This window comes from Mus caroli, chromosome 4, assembly GCF_900094665.2.
Source record: "Mus caroli chromosome 4, CAROLI_EIJ_v1.1, whole genome shotgun sequence".
NCBI lineage: Eukaryota > Metazoa > Chordata > Mammalia > Rodentia > Muridae > Mus > Mus caroli.
In genome coordinates, this window is record NC_034573.1 from 65,520,195 (window position 1) to 65,534,909 (window position 14,715).

Below are 14,715 nucleotides of genomic sequence, written 5' to 3' on the forward strand. Positions count from 1 at the left end.
ATCAAAACTCCAACACAATTCTTCACAGAAATTAAAAAAAAATCTTAAATCCTATATGGAAATTCAAAATACCCAGGAAAACTGAAACAGTTCTGAACAACAAAATGCTAGTAGCTGTCAACACCTCAGATTTTTAAGGTGTAAAAAAGCTATCACAATACAAACAACATGGCACTGGCATAAAGCAGACACATTGATCAATGTAATAGAACTAAAGTCCAGCATATAAGTTCACAATCCTTATAGCTACTAAACTTTGGACAAAGAGGCCAACAACCTACTGGACAAATGACATCCTCATCAAATGCTGCTGGTCAAACTGGATAGTGATATGTAAAGGAACCTCGCCCCCTCTATCTTCCCTGTATAAAAGTCAATGCCCACGGGATCACAGATCTCAACATTAGACCTGATACCTTAAATCTGAGAAAGGAGTAGGTAGGGAAGGTGCTTGTTTTACAGGCACAGGAGAGGTCTTTCTGAATAGGATTCTGGTAGTACGTTAACACTAATAAATAAGTACAACCTCATTAATCTAAAAGGGGTGTACAACAAAGCACACCATCACCCGAGGGAAGACAGCCTAGAGAATAAGGGGAAAAAACTTTATCCGCTATACAGCTGACAGAGGTTTGTATCTAGAATATACCAAGAACTCAAAACAGTGAATATCAAGAAAACTAACGACATATATGGCACAGGCATCAACAGAAGGTTCTGAAGATAAGAACTACAAATGGCTGAAACACATTTTGGTTTTTAATGTTCAACATTCTTAGCCATCAGAGAAATGCAAATTAACATTACTTTGAGATTTCACCTTACAGTGGAGACAGATAGCTAAAATAAAAAAGAGCAAGCAACAACAAATGTTGATTTAGATATGGAGAAAGAAGAATGCTAATCACTGCTGATGGGAGTACAAACAGGTATAACCACTAGGAAAATCAGATAATTCTTAAAATACTAGAAATAGATCTCCACAGGATACAGCTATTCCACTCTTGGACACAGACCCAAAGGACTCTATATCCTACTATAGAGAGACCTGGTTATCAATATTCATAGCTGCTCTTCTCACAATAGTCAGGAAATGGAAACAACCTAAATATCCATCAACTGATGAATGGATATTGAAAAGGAAGTATAGTTACACACTGCAATTTTATTTAGTTGTTACAAAAGAAAAAAAGACAAACTTTTGAAATGTGTAGGTAAATTAACAAAAGCTAGAAACAATCATTTTGAGTAAGGTAACTCCAGACTCACAAAGACAAACACTTAATGTTTTCTTTTATTTGTAGATATTAACTTTGAATCTTCAGATGTGTATATCTGGAATACCCATAGATGTGAGGAAACTAGTGTGTATGTGGTGGGGGGAGGCTTTCAAGGGAGACAACGTAGCACACGGTTGCATAAAGGGTTGAACTGGAATAATGAAACATGAAGGATTAAGTTTGGGTTGGGAATAGGAGGAGAGGGTAGAGGAAGGAAAACAGAAAGATTAATAACATTAAAGACCTTCAAAACAGTCATATAGAAACCTACAAACGTAAAAGCTCCTACGTGTATGTAGACACACACATACAAACACACACACAATTAATGTGGAGTTATACTATAAAGGAAAAGACAATGACCCCATTCATGCTGCATTTATGAGACACGTGTCACTATATCATGTTGAGTATCAACTTATGGTTCGCAATACCTTGAGCAATAGGCACAGAATTTTTAACATTCTACAAGTGAGAAATGATGACCTGAACAGTTTCCCAAATTCCACCTTTCCATTCTCAGCTCCGAAAGCTGCTTCCCTTTAGGCTGGACACACCGTGTTTGTTCTAGCTAACGTACTGGTGAATGAAAGGGATTTAATAGATTCTATTCACAAGCTTATTTCCCTGGACTTCCATCCTTCTCTACTTGTAGTTGGAAGTAAATCTGTATACCTATAGCAATACTGCTGGCCTGTGCCCGAGTCTAAGATAGGAGAGAAACAAATCTGCAGTCTTTCATCACTCTATAGCTGATTGTCTTGGTGGAAGTCAAGGAGAAACCTACTCCACAATATAGAGAAGGGAGAGAGAAATCAGTTTTGGCCATTAGTATTTGCTACTTGCTTAATAAAAAATATTTAATAAACCTTGAAAAAAAGTTTTTGGGTGAAAACTAGTATTTTTAAAGATATAAAAAGGTCTTGATGACAAATGAAAAGCATAAAGAACAACTACAAATTCACTGAATCATAAGTAAACAAGGGCACAGGAAATTCCTTAGCTACTTACTAACCATGTTTTTTCCTAATACATAGAAGTCAACAGCAAATATAAAAAGCATAAGTTGTATAGCCTTTTCAAAAGAAAACACGTTTGGTAGCTTATTAAGAGCCCAGGGTTACAGATATCACCTAATCAAATTAGTAAAAATGTGTCTATAAAAATAAGAACAAAAGATTAATTCCAGACTGCAAGATCCAGAGCTGCAGGGGCAGTCTTAATGAGATGAACGGGGCAAAGCTTGCTGGATTAAGCAAATCAGTATAATAGATCAAGTAAGTACTAATGAGACATAACCAGCTGACTTTCCACTTCAGTTTTCCAGGGAGTAAACTCCAGAGCTTTCTGAACAGCACACATCATAAAACAAAACATAAATCATCAATATATTCCTTGAAATACAAGAGAAAGAATGTAGATAAGACTGGGCCTTCCTATAATAATGGTTTGGTTTGTCAGTAGGATACTAGGAAAATGCACAATTTTAATTTGTGACCGCACACTCTTAGATTTAACCACATATATCAGATGGGGTTTCTTTGGAGTAAGGATGAGGGAGAAAGAAGGCAGGAGGGGTGAAAATGTGTGAAAACAGGATCATTGTTTGATATATTATCTAAGTTTAAAAAAGTCACAAGGGTGGCACACACTAGTACTCCAGGCTGAGACAAGAGGATAGCTACCAGCTTAAGGTGAGCATAAAATATAGTGTAAGAGCCTGTAAAAACAAAGTAAAAGTCATAGTAATAGTTTTAAGTCTTAACCACAAGAGCCTCAAAGAATGAGTATTAAAGGTAATTCCAATTTTGTCTATTAAAGCTGTCATGAACTGAAAATTCCAGTTCTGATCCTGAGTCTCCGTTGATCCCCAAGGACTTGATGGGATCAGTCCCAATACAGCAGATGTTCATAGTCAAATGCATTTCTGCAAAAACAAGTGTACTAAGAACCTACCTATGTGTGTATGGACTTTACTCGCAAAAACCCACATCAATCGACTGTATTGATTAAAAAGAGTCAAGGAGGAAGACCACTTACTGGTACTAAAGGTTTTACTGTAATAAACCAAATATATTTACAATTTATACAAATGTTGAAACAACAAAAAAATACAAAAAGAAAAAAAATCACAAGATGCAAAACCAAGAAACAAGTTCATTGCAGACACCACTGCTCTACAAAGGACTCAAGGTGAACTGAATTGCAAGGAACAGAAAGGTAAGCTCACAGTGGGCCAAGGCAGGACTGACAGGCAAGGCAGCAGGTAGCTCTTCTATCCCACTCCTGGCTTCTGTGTGATTGTGGTGCCCAAAGTTAGACAGGCGGCTGGCTGTCTACTGATAAGGCTTGTTGCCTTCGCTTTGTAGACTCAAAGCAGTTCTGTGTCAAGATTTGGAAACAGGTTTCTTCAGGTTTCTTGATGTTGTTTCTGTTTTTTTAAATTATAACTTCTATTTCTACAAATTCCAAACATTTGGCCCAATCCAACTGTATATATGAAGCCGTGGTATTCTCAGTAGATGACCTCATAAACGGTAGCCTTTTTGTCCCCTGAGCCAGTGACTATGTATTTATCATCCACAGAGATGTCACAGCTAAGCACTGATGAAGATTCTTTGGACTGTAAGAAAAAACAGCAGGCAGAGAATATTTAATGTGTCCCATTGTAGAGACAGCCTCACTAGTTATTTCAAAGGTCACGAGGTAAGCATGTCCATACCTGGAAGATGCTGGCTCCATATGGTGTCCGCCAGGCATTTAGGAGGTTGTCTTTTCCAGTACTCACAAACCATTTGCCTAGAATTAGCAAAGGCACAGGTGATTTCAGCAATATTAAAATCCCCCCCTGTTGGAATTAGTTAATTTGCACTAGTTTTAGTGTTTGGTGTATGTGCATGTGTGTCTGAGTGTAAATGCACAGGCCAGGGAGCATGTGTGAACATGGGAGAACAACTCTGTAAAGCTGGTTCTTTCCTGCGCTGTTGCTGAGACAAGATCTTTTTTATTTTTCCAGATGTTCAATATTATATAATATATATTATAACATATATATATATATGTTTTATATATATATATGTTATATATATATATATATATATATATATATATATATAAATAATTAGGTATTTTCTTCATTTACATGTCAAATGCTATCCCAAAAGTGCCCCATACCCTGCCCCCCACTCCCCTACCCACCCACTCCCACTTCTTGGCCCTGGTGTTCCCCTGTACTGAGACAAGATCTTTATTATTGTTTATATTGCTGTCCTACAAGCTTCAGAGGCCATTCTCCTGTCTCCTGCTCTCATCACACTGTAGAAATGCTGGGTTTACAGATGTGAGCTACCTCATCTAGTTTTTTACATGGGTTTCAAAGGCTGAACTCACATCACTGTGCTTGAGTAATAACAACTGTTTTTATCCAGGAAATGATCTAGCTATCCCCCAAAGAGAACATTTTTATCATACTAAGGTCCATGTCCAAAGGGTTGGTCTATGATCCAGGCAAGTTTTACATCTAGGCTCCTTGGTGTGATCCTGTTCATACTCAAAGAAGGCTGGAGATTACTGAGTGGATAAACACGTGCAAGCATGTCTACATATTCAGATTTCGAGCATGTGGCCTTGTGTACTTGGAATCCAAGCCTCATGGACAGTGTGGGAAGGTCAAAGAACAGGTAAGCCTTGGGCATTGTTGGTCATCTGAGTGGCAGGAAGATAGCTGGCTTTGACACCCACCTGAGCGTGTTTGTAAGTGTGTGTGTGTGTGTGTGTGTGTACTCTCGCATGTACACATTCAGTACATGACTCAGTTTCATAGCCATTTTCATTCTTATGGAAACAATGAGAGCAAAAGAATTCAATATTGAACTAATCAGAAATGCTCATTTATCAGATGCATACAGAATGTGCAACTAGTATCAGTCACCCATCTATCCTCACAGCCAGAGTGAATAAATATGTGGCCACACAAAGCACACCACAGTCTCCACATGGACGTTCCCTTCTCTGTTCTCATTCAGGAAAAAAGAATCTGAGTACAGCTAACATCCTTCTGACCCTGGATTCTGGTTATACAGTCAGCACATAGTGATTTCACTACGGTCCTATTCTAAACATCATTACCCTCCACACTTCAGAGCACCAGCAATTACGCCCCACCCCTACCATATATTTCAGTGCCTGCTGACTTTTCTCAAATTAACAAAGCAGGCTGAGACACACATTACTCTGCTCTGAGGGGCAATAGAATTACTGCATCCAGCTGCATGGAGCAACACATTTTTCCCCAGATACCATCTCTAAGCATATTTTAAAAAGTATTTCCCCATTTAGGCCATTGAAGCTCTTGTAGCTGAACTCACCACAATAAGCAAATTTTAGGGACAGCACGCAGCTCTCATGGAGGTGCAGCTGGTACTTGTCAGGCTTGTTCACATGCAGAACTTCCACGTTGCTGCTTTCCATGCCCACAGCAAGCCACTCCCCAGTTGGGCAGTATCCCAAAGAGAAGATCTGTTATAGGTAAAACAGGATCCCTGATGAGTTTACTCAAGAAATTAAGGAAGTGAGACGTCAGCAAGTGGCATAAGCATGGGGTCGAAAAATGGGTTTAATCTGCCAAATCCACACTGGGAAGGGGCAGGGGATGCAACCCAACCCAGAATCCTCTACTGAACACAATGGAAGATTAAAAGTTCCACCCATGCTGTGAAATACGATATTATCTTTAATAATAACATTGGAAGTTGTCATTAAAAGACACTAACTGAAATACTTACGTGAGAAATACAATGTCTAAGATATGTAATTCAGCGTTTGGAATGAGGATGATATAACAAAACTAGCCAGGTAACAATAGCTTAGGATAGGGAATATAATTGTCTGTATTTGATATAGGCATATATATGTTTGACATTTATAGACATTTGAAATTTTCTTAAGTTTAAAACTGGTGACCAAAAATAATATTGTGCATATTCCACAGAATGGTAGACTAGGAAAAGTTCTGAAACTAAAATCAATAGTCACCTACATTAGTATATGTGAGAGCTGATACAACCTAGAGTTGTGTGGGAAGAATTTCAGTGAAGAGTTACCTGGATTGGTCAGCCTGTAGGCAAGCCTGTGAAATGTTTTCTTAGTTGGGTTATTTGAAATGGGAAGACCCACTACGTTTGTGTTACCCCTTCACAGAGTGAATGAAAAGAACACAGACATTGTACCAGCATGTGTGAGTACTTCCTTCCTCTTTGCTCCTCGACTATGGAAGCAATGTGACTTTCTGACAACAATGGACTGTGATCTGGAATAGTTAACTAACTAAACTATTTTTCTTCTAAGCTGCTTTCTGTCATATCTTATCAGAGGAACAGAAGGAAATTAAAACAATATATGTAGTTGCTTTCCATTTTTACCCGATTTTTAAATTTTTATTACGTTTAAACAAAAAACACATCATAAGCGAGCAAGGGGCGGGGGCTGAGTAATACACAGAAGAACAGCGTTACTAAGAAGAAGACACCAGTAAAGGGTGAGAACTGCTTCTGCCAAATAAGTCTACAGTCTCCAAAAGTTGTTATGTTTTTATATTATTTTAAAATTCTACTCAGTCATAGTAGTGTACACCTTTAATCCTAGTATTGTGGAGGCTGAAGTAGTAGGACTGCCTTGTGTTAGAGTCAAGCCTCTAAAGCCTTCTATAGATCTAGGTGATCATGATTATATATTTTTATCATGTCCCCTCCCCCCACCTTCTTACCCAACCACCTTTATATTCTTTCTCCTGCCCTTCTATCACAAACATACAAACAAGCAAAACATCAGTAAGTCAAAAAAACCAAAAAACCAAAAAAACAAAAAACAAAAACAAAACAAAAACCAAAACCCCCAAGCAAACAAAAGAACATAAAAAAGACCCCTATCTCCCAATGCCCCATGGAGTTTGTGTTGGTCAATTACTCTGAGGTATGGGCCTGCCCCGAGGGTAGTAGATGTACCTAATGACCCTCCATTGGAGAAAACTGATTTTCCATTACCAGTGGGTATCAATTGCAAATAGCTTCTTGGTTAGGAGTCCACTTGCCCCTCAGTGTTGGGACTTCAACATGGTTGTTTTTTAAGTTTAAGAAAGGAGACGGGTATTCACATGTTCTTAAGACTCCTTGAAACAAATTAACATTCATTTCACTCTCCTTCTGCATTTGATGGTGTTAATATACACAACAGACTGCATCCTGCTGAAGAAAACCTGTATATTCTCTACTGTATAAATTCTTTTCACCAAAACCACGTGTACATAAAGCATCTTAACATGGTTTGACACACAGGATTCTTTGTAACCATCCCCTGTGTGTGTGTGTGTGTGTGTGTGTGTGTGTGTGTGTGTGTGTGTTGTATGTCTATGGTTTTAAACACATCTGCTTATCATGGTACCCTGCATGATGCTGAGGTGGGAGAACGATCCACAGACCCCTTCTGACTCCACAGCAGGCCAGAGCCAAGCACTCACCTGTGAAGTGAAGTCATGCTGCTGTAGCTGCCTCCCTTCTCTCAGGTCCCAGGACCTCACAGTGTTGTCTAAACCGCCTGTCCAGAGCTTGGTGCCATCATTAGAAATGTCAATACAGCTGGCTCCGTCTGTGTGGCCCTGGAATTGCCTGATAAAACAAACCAGACTGAATAATGATTTCCTGCCAGAGCTCAAGGTAAACACTGTTGTGTTGTTGGTTTTGGACTCACTGTGTCATGTCAGTGTTTGTTGGTGTGCAGTATCAAAGTAACCTTTCCCTGAGGAGCACAGGAAACAGCCCCTGCAGGTTCTGTTTCCTTTTTCAAGATCCAAGGCCTAAAGAAATGGACTGGCTTGCAGGATGCTGCCAGAAGCCAGGTATCCTATGGCCTCTTGATAAACAGACCCAGTGAAACTCTTCCCTAGTCTGGAAAAGAATTTAAGTACTAAGAGACAATAAAGATAAACACACAAAACCCAATTTCCTTAAGGAAAGATAAAGACCAGTCCTTTGGTGGCCAAGGCTTGAACCCACAGAAAGTCAAAGGCTTAGTCCAAGAACACATTCATTTAGAAGATAATCTTCCAGTAGGGCCCTTCCTGCTAGCACAGTGTGAACTCTGTGTACTCAGCCCTTCTGAATCATAAAGGGCCTTGCATGAGAAAATGTGGACTCCCAGAGACCAAGGGTCAAGCAGGCCTCTTGACCTCAAAGGAGTTAGGTAGAGACAAAGAAAAGTACTGAGGAGGACAGACACTTGCCAGCTCTCAGCCCCAGTACAAGGCTTTCTTTTCACAGGACCTTCACACCATGTTCAAAGGGCATCCCAAATCAACTGGGTGGCAAGGATTTCTGACCCCTGGAAGGGCAGGAGGCAACAAAGTCAGTTCAGTAGAGAGAACATGAGCACAGTGGGGTCTGGGGTTGGCAGATGGGGTGTGTGTGTGTGTGTGTGTGTGTGTGTGTGTGTGTGTGTGCATGCAGTGACTTTCAGAAATTTGACTCTACATGTTGAGCATGCTTTCGCCAGGGCAGATCAGAGAGGTCAGGACCCACCTTCAGAACCAGAAAAGACCCAGAATAGAACTGCTTAGAAACTTCAATGTCAAGAAGGTCCCCCATCCCCTATTACCACAGAGCACCAAACTTAGAATTTGAAAGTGAAAGGGAAAGAAAAAAGCCCATGTGCTTCCAAGTGGAATAACCCTCTTAGTTAGCTATGAGAAATACAGATTATTTTAAAGCTATTTTGTGGTTTCAATGCAATGAAAGCTTATTTTTAATGTTTTTTTTGTTGTCTTGTGTCAGTAGATTTCCATCTGCACAAACAAGACACTGGCCAAGCTCAAACCATTTGGATTGGAGACTCTTGTATTATCATTTACTCCACATTATGTTGTCCCTTGACACAGCCGCATCTGACATCTCAGTGTGGACGAAAGAATGGGAAAGAGGGTCTTGGTGACCCTCTAGCATATGCCAAGTGCGCTCGTCACCCACAGGTGGCCAGATAGCCTCTGTTTCAACACTCAACAAACAGCAGCTTCTTAACTGAGGCTTCCCTAGGAAAGTCCCTGTACTCACCTCACCAGGGTCTGGTTGTGCAGGTCCCACACTGCGATGTTGCCGTCACTGCAGCATGAGAAGCAGACCTTGGAGTCGGGGCTGATGGCCAGAGCATAACAGGCAGGGGCTGAGGATGTCAGCTCTGCCTTTATGCGGGGAGTTGGAGCTGCCAGGTCCCAGATGGATAGAGTACTGGCTTCCCCTCCCACTATGAGAGTACAGCCATCAGGTAGCAATTTACAGGAACGGATATAGTTATCTCTATTCTGTGGAATAGAAAAATGTAATCACTGTGGAGCATTGCCAACTGATAATACTGTGTATTCCTAAATGCTGTTCTGTTTTTTAACTTCAAGAGAGATTTTATGAATACTCTGTTCTACAGGAAAGACCAGGGCTCAACTGCCATTGTCTTCTTCCAAAGAGTAAATAAACTCACAGGGCTGCCAAGCTGTATTCCTGATTTGCAACTGTACAGACAGACTTGAAAGCATCTAGGTGCAAGGCAGGTGTGAGTGCACTTTCCTGTGGAGAACACTGCCCGCACCATCATTTACTGTTGGACAGTGCAGACCCCCCAAACATGCTTTCGTTTTCATTTTTTCTGACACTGCCCAATGAGTTCTGAGTACTTATTTAAGAATTTAATGGATTGGCTTCCTCAATATTACCATAGCTATTGTCCTATGGAACTTTCTTAATCAAAAGGCCAAAAGATGACTCTCCATCTAAGCAAACCCAGATAGAGGGACAAAGAGTGCTTTCAGTCTAAGTATGCACTATCACAACAAAAGCATCACCCCAAACACACCCACACCAACCCCCCCCCCCCCCCCCCTCACTTGCTTGTTAGGTCTTTATCTGCCCTTCTTGTTTGAGAATAACACTATTTAGATATATAGTCAGGACAGCCCAGTTCACAGTCTGCTGAAGAACAACATTACAGGTCTGGCAATCATAAGGCAAATAGGTGCTTCTAAGTTCTTGACAGAGTAGCTTAGTGTTTTGGGAGACAATTCTTTCTGTTCCAGTCTTACTACAGCTATGGCAGAAAGGAAAAGCTACCTTCCCACCCACTTGACAATACCAAACCAGTTTGGAAGGGTTTTCATGCCATATTAGCAAATGTTGATGTTTAATATTTAGCTAAAGTTTACAGGGAAATTTAACAATGAGTAGATAGCTGGGATCAACAGTCCACATTAACTACTTTTTCTCTATTGCATAGGATACCATCTTAGAAATCATGTGTTCAAAGTGAGCTCCAAACCACTGCAAAACATCTCCAAAAATAAGTCTATCAACACTGGGATTTAACCAGTGTAGTGGCAATAACTGAATCCTACTCAATGAATGAATAGGGCAGAAGCTTGACCACCTAACATAGGAAACAGAGGGGCTTCTACTCTCTGCTTATGAAAATGGCTCAGGTGAACCTGATGCTTGCTCACCAGACAATCCAGCTGAGAGACGGGGCTCTTGTTGCCAGGGTGGCTGATGTCCCAGACCTTAACGCAGCCCTTGCCACCTGTGTACACGTGCCTTGTGGGGTTGCTGATGGTCACTGCACACACCACCTCCCCGTGGTTGAGGGTGTTGATCTGCCGAGCATGTCGGGGAATCCCAGGTCCAATGAGGGCATCAGGGGGAAAAGGAACGGGCTGCATTTGGCCATCAGCAGTAACGTGGAAGGAGTATGCTCTAAATGGAAGAAAAGCACTTATCACAAAGGGAGCTGCAGCCTGGAGATGGGAAGGAGGCACGCTCTTGTCATGGTTTCTCCTTCTGAATTCAAAAGTCTCAACAGTTAAAGTCTGCATTCAAGCTACTATTCTACAATGCTCTAAAGTATACAAAACTCTATAAAGTATATAAAACTCAATTTAAATGTTTTTAATTGTTTCTTACAAATTCTGAAAAGTATTCTTTCAAGTCTCACTATAAAAATGTGCTTCTAAACTGATGTAGCCTTCTACATCCCTCATACATGATTTCTTATAATTTAAAGCACTTAAGATGATGTCTTTAAGAACTCTAATCATGGGGCTGGAGAGATGGTTCAGAGGTTAAGAGCACTGTCTGCTCTTCCAGAGGTCCTGAGTTCAATTCCTGGGTGCCTCACAACCATCTGTAATATTACCTGATGCCACCTTCTGCCACACAGGTGTACATGCAGATAGAGTACTCATATACATAAAATAAACAAATCTTAAAAATAATGTATCTTATAATGAAAATACAAACATATAAACATGCAAACAAAAAGAGTTTCTGGAAAAGATATCAGTGGTTCTGTGCACTGGTTGCTCTTGTAGAGGACATGGGTTCTACTCCCAGCACTCACAAACATTGGTAAATCTACTTCTAGGGGCTCTGAAACCTTGTTATTTCTTCCATGAACAGACACACATGGTATATTAACATATATGTATAAAATATACATGTAAACATAAAATAACTTAAATTTTTTTTAAAAAACTGCTTTTAAAACATATTATTTTACACTTCTGTCTCAGACTCCTCTTACATAACCAAGAAAAAAAGAAAGAAATTCTGATATCAAATGACAGATTTCCTACCCAACAATTTCTCATATTTACCTCAAAATGACAATTTTATCTGATGGAGGCAAAGCAACCAGCTAAAAGAGCATCTTCCCCGTCCACATTAGCCAGGGCAGCAAATGCTGTACAACGGGAAGCAGGTGGAACTTGCAGAGAGGACTTTCAATTTAGTTCTTTACTTGAAAGGGGGCTAGGAAAGGGGGACACTTGAGTACTTTCTGCACATTTTTCTATTAACCTGAAACTTACCTAAAAATTAAAGTTTCTCTAACATTTCCAAAAGTAAAGCAAAGGAACTGGGGACAGCTCAGGGTTGAGCTCTACATAGGGTGTGCAAGGCCAAGGTTCGGTGAAAACAATAAAGAAAAAAACGAGTGATGCCTTTCCTTCCCAATGCCTACGTAAGCAAGCTGACTGGACTCAGAAAGTCCTTCAGACTGCAAGCTGACTTTGAAGATGAGAAGTCACTTCAGAAGGTGGTAGAAGATCCTGCTGGGCTGACACCTGCCCTGGGTTGCTGACTTTCATAAGCAAGTGAAACTTTCATGTAGTCTGCCTGCAGTTCTCTTCCCTGTTCAGCACAAATGAGCCTAATCCTCATCATGTACTTTTATCTCTGGCAACAAAATTCAAGACTTATTTTTTTTTTCTTCCACTGTATTAAATTGCTACTTGACTCCCTAGAGCTAGCACACAATGGGCATCATAAAACACACAGCAAAGCCACTCTCGAGTGGAAGATGTGCAGGGCTTCTCCTCTCATCCTAAACTGGAGGGCCCCATTTGTCTCCTAGCTCAGACATCACAGATCTAGGAGTTCTTGTCACCAAGCATAAACAAAGCCTGAAGGATTTTTCTGTTCCTGCTACCTCCTTGGGTAAGGATGAGTCCTTTCTGAAACACCATAAATACTAACAGAGCTCTTGAACTTTTTATTCTGCTAATAACTCAACTGTACAAAATAACTTGGCAGAAAACTGAAAACTGATACTCAATATGAACTCTCAATGAGGCTGTACTTAAAATGCACATTCGCTGGCCTGGAAATAAAGATTGGTTACTATTTCCCTCCATAGAAGCAACATATCAAATAAATGAGACTTTAAATGTTCCTCCCTTCATCTACAGAAAAGATCTTAAATGTCCATTATCTCTTGGAAAACTGGCTTTAATGGCCACTGGAAAGAGGCTATATGTCACCAGCTGTTAACAATGCTGTTTTATCATGACTCCTAGTGATGGAGACAGAATAATGAAGGTTACTCTGGTGGTTTGGTTCTGGTTCTTTTCCCTTGCGTTGTGGAGGTTTGAAATTCAGTGCCTTATGCATGCTAAGCAACGTCTCTACTACAGAACTCTATCTCTAGCTCCCCTTTTTGGGTACAGAGTACTACTAAGTCATACAGGATGGCATTGAACTTTTCATCTTCCTGTTGAACCTCCCCAATTAGCTAGGGTAGCTGGCTTGTGTCATCAGGCCTAGCAATCAGCTAGTATAACTCAGTTTGAATAACTGAGCTACAGAACAGGAGCCACAAAGAATTTTCTGGGAGATTTTATATATATATCTCACTCCCTCAGCCCTTAATTCTTCAATCCTCTAAATCACGCACTGACTTTTTTCTATTCAGAAAGACTCTCTGTATTCTTCCCAATACCGAAATATATATATGCATAATACAGTTATTTGAATAGGGACTGACAATACTTATTATGGGATATCAGTAGTTTCAATCAAATAGTACTTTGTTCCCTTGGAGACAAAACTACCAAAGCTTAGAGGTTTGAGTCTATTATTTCTGCCCTTCAAGAATTCTGGACTTCAAATAACTGGTAGGACAAAATCTACCAGCAAAGTTATGTAATGGTTCTGTTCCATTTCTGTTGCTCTGATTAAAACAACAACAAACCTCTGACAACAAGCAACTTCGAGAAAGAAGGGTTTACCTGGCTTGCAATCCCATGTTAGAGTCCCCAACTAAGGTGAAGTCAAGCAAGGAGACTAAAGTATCAAATCCAGTCAAGAGCAGAGAGAATAAACACATGGATCCAACCTCACTTGCTTACTCTCACCTAGCTTTCTCCTTTTAGCATTGTCGAGGCTCTCCTGCCTAGGGAATGGTGTTCCTCATAATAGACTTGGTCTTCATACATCAAGATGGGGCCCCAACAAGGAAACAAATTTGCATCAGGTGCCCTTCCAGCAATGCCAGGTTTTCAGTGGGAGGCTATTTTATCTTCAATTAGAATCCCACTGGTTACAGAGTTAAATGTTTCAGATTAACAAAGTATCTGTACCAAGTACAGATGGGAGAGCTGTCTACTAGTCTTTGGGAGATCTATCTCCCAGGTGTGCTCTTTTTCCAACAACACAGGAGCTTGTAAGCGTCATATTGAGGCAATTTAAAATGGATTTACACTGCAATGAGAGCTTTGAACACCCATCTGTCCCGTGGGAAGCCCATATGGATGCTAATAAATCAGTCCTGGGGGCTAAGAAGCTATAGAGCCTCAACAAATGAACAAACCAGAACAATACTCAGGCTGTGAGCCATCCTCCAGGGATCCATAGAGAGAAAAACAAGAGGGGATCAGAGATGGCTGGAATTAGTTATTCACCCACAAAAATAACAGGAACCTTCAAAACACGGTATCATGTCAACATCAATGGTAGAGACCCCAGAAGACACTACCTTCTCTATAGGCTGAGGAATTAGGAATAACAGAATGGAGAAGTTGCAAACAAACTGTTAGCACAACTGCCTTTCCTTATCCTCGTGGTATACATTA

General features: G+C 40.3%; 1 protein-coding gene across 19 annotated transcripts in view; it reads right to left on the minus strand.

Moving 5' to 3' along the window:
• Positions 1-3,316: 3,316 nt before the first annotated feature.
• Tle1 (TLE family member 1, transcriptional corepressor) overlaps positions 3,317-14,715 on the minus strand; it is an 82,896-nt gene continuing 71,497 nt past the window's right edge. For all 19 annotated transcript variants that reach the window (XM_021161430.2, XM_021161429.2, XM_021161418.2 and 16 more), the window contains 6 exons: positions 10,813-11,062; positions 9,380-9,627; positions 7,795-7,942; positions 5,648-5,798; positions 4,003-4,079; positions 3,317-3,903 (listed from right to left, as the gene is read on the minus strand). In XM_021161430.2, the coding sequence (XP_021017089.1) occupies positions 3,796-3,903; positions 4,003-4,079; positions 5,648-5,798; positions 7,795-7,942; positions 9,380-9,627; positions 10,813-11,062 (982 nt within the window). In that variant the 3' untranslated portion in view covers positions 3,317-3,795. The remainder of the gene's footprint in view (positions 3,904-4,002; positions 4,080-5,647; positions 5,799-7,794; positions 7,943-9,379; positions 9,628-10,812; positions 11,063-14,715) is intronic.